A 1,553-nucleotide genomic window follows, 5' to 3' on the forward strand; every position below is an offset into this window, starting at 1 on the left:
GTAAGTAATATTAATAAACTAAGATTCTGAAACCAATTAAACCTGCTATTAAAATAAAAGCATTTGAAAATAACCAAAAGAAAAACAGGTAAATCTACAAACCACCCACATGAAACAGAAATGCAGAGAACGCTGTTTTCTCTCCAGCCCCACCTGGGCCCTTCACTATGTAGGACCTCAACTGCCTCCTTCAAACACAAAGGGAAGAAACTACCCTAGACTTCATTCAGGACAGGAGAAGTTGCTGGACATGAAACTGAAGCTTGCATTGGGCATGGCAGTGGCATCATCTGTGGTGGAAATTATGGCCTGGGCTCTCTCTTCCACATCTTTCAAAGCATCCTTGTACCAAGATGGAAAGGAAATAGGGATACTATTGTATAGCTTGGCCAAAAACTCTAGTACTTTCTGCTTGGTGCTTTCTGAATGGGCTCTTGGACCCCACAGGAATTCATAACGTGGAGGAGAACTGTTGGGCACCTCCCGATACTCCAGGTAATGTTCCTGCACCCAAACTTTAATGAGGAGCTCCCTGGGCTCCCCATAGACGAAGTGCTCCCTTCCAGCATACACCCCTATTGCCTTCAGCACTTCCCAGATGACCTCCTCAGGGGCACAGCTGCCCTTTATGAAGATCACACTCAGAATAAGAATCAGGAGGCAGTTCTCAGGCCTGCCCTTGTCATCACTACCCTCATCGGCGAGGTCTACTGTGTTTGCAAACACATAGAAGTGGTCAGGGCCCACTTCTATCAGGGAAAGGCCATAAAGAAGCTCTATGAACTCACAGGCTTTGTCGAGTATCACAGGAAAGTAGTCTTTGTACTTGGTGATGACAATCGTCAGCATCTCTGACTCTGTTATAGGCTCCTTTGTTTGGTATTTGAGGAGCAGGAACTCCACCAACTCGGCCACCTTTTCATCTAGTGTATATGTGAGAAAGAACTCACTGTCTGGCAGGCCAGGACAGGTATTTGCATGCTCCTCTTTGTGGCTGCTGGACTCTTCATTCATTGGGCTCCATGAAACAGAGGAAGAGCAGGAGCTCAGAGGATTCTGGGGAGGACACTGGGAAGGACCCTGTGGAGGACTCTTGGGAGTGCTCTGGAGAAGACTTGACATCCCAGCAGAGTGCACCTCCTCCTCCTCAGAGCCACCAAGAATCAGAGAAGAGGATGAGGAGGAGGAAGAGGAGGAAAGTACTAAGTAGAAAGTAGAAGAGGAAATGGAGGCTTCCTCCTCTTCCTCATCTGTGGGATCCTGTGCATCTATCCAATCCTCTATCACCACTGGGTACTGGGAATCTTCCGCAAAGTTGGGGAATGGAACGCTTGGAAAGAGAGGCATAACGACTTCTTCAGGAGCAGCAGGTAAACATATCAATAGGGATACGGATGATGGGATCCAACAGGCCTGTGGAAGAGAGTGACACTGCGAGTGGCCTCAGCTGAGAAACTCACCCATGATGGCTCTGCCAAAGGCCGACTTACAGCTCCTCTTCTCTTAAGGTGGTGCTCTAGGGCCTCACAGGTCGCCTGTCTTCCTAGAGAGAT

The 1,553-nt window shown here is 48.2% G+C and overlaps 1 protein-coding gene across 1 annotated transcript; it reads right to left on the reverse strand.

Annotated features, from left to right (window-relative positions):
- Nucleotides 1-222: 222 nt before the first annotated feature.
- Nucleotides 223-1,347, reverse strand: LOC100603281 (melanoma-associated antigen C2-like). The gene has a single exon (XM_004092592.2). The coding sequence runs from the start codon at nucleotides 1,345-1,347 to the stop codon at nucleotides 223-225; it is 1,125 nt and encodes a 374-aa protein (XP_004092640.2).
- Between the last annotated feature and the right edge of the window lie 206 nt (nucleotides 1,348-1,553).

This window comes from Nomascus leucogenys, chromosome X (assembly GCF_006542625.1).
Source record: "Nomascus leucogenys isolate Asia chromosome X, Asia_NLE_v1, whole genome shotgun sequence".
Taxonomy (NCBI): Eukaryota; Metazoa; Chordata; class Mammalia; order Primates; family Hylobatidae; genus Nomascus; species Nomascus leucogenys.

What these genes read in the sequence shown, in the direction of transcription:
- LOC100603281 (XM_004092592.2), bottom strand. Translation starts at nt 1,347, where the DNA reads ATGCCTCTCTTTCCAAGCGTTCCATTCCCCAACTTTGCGGAAGATTCC.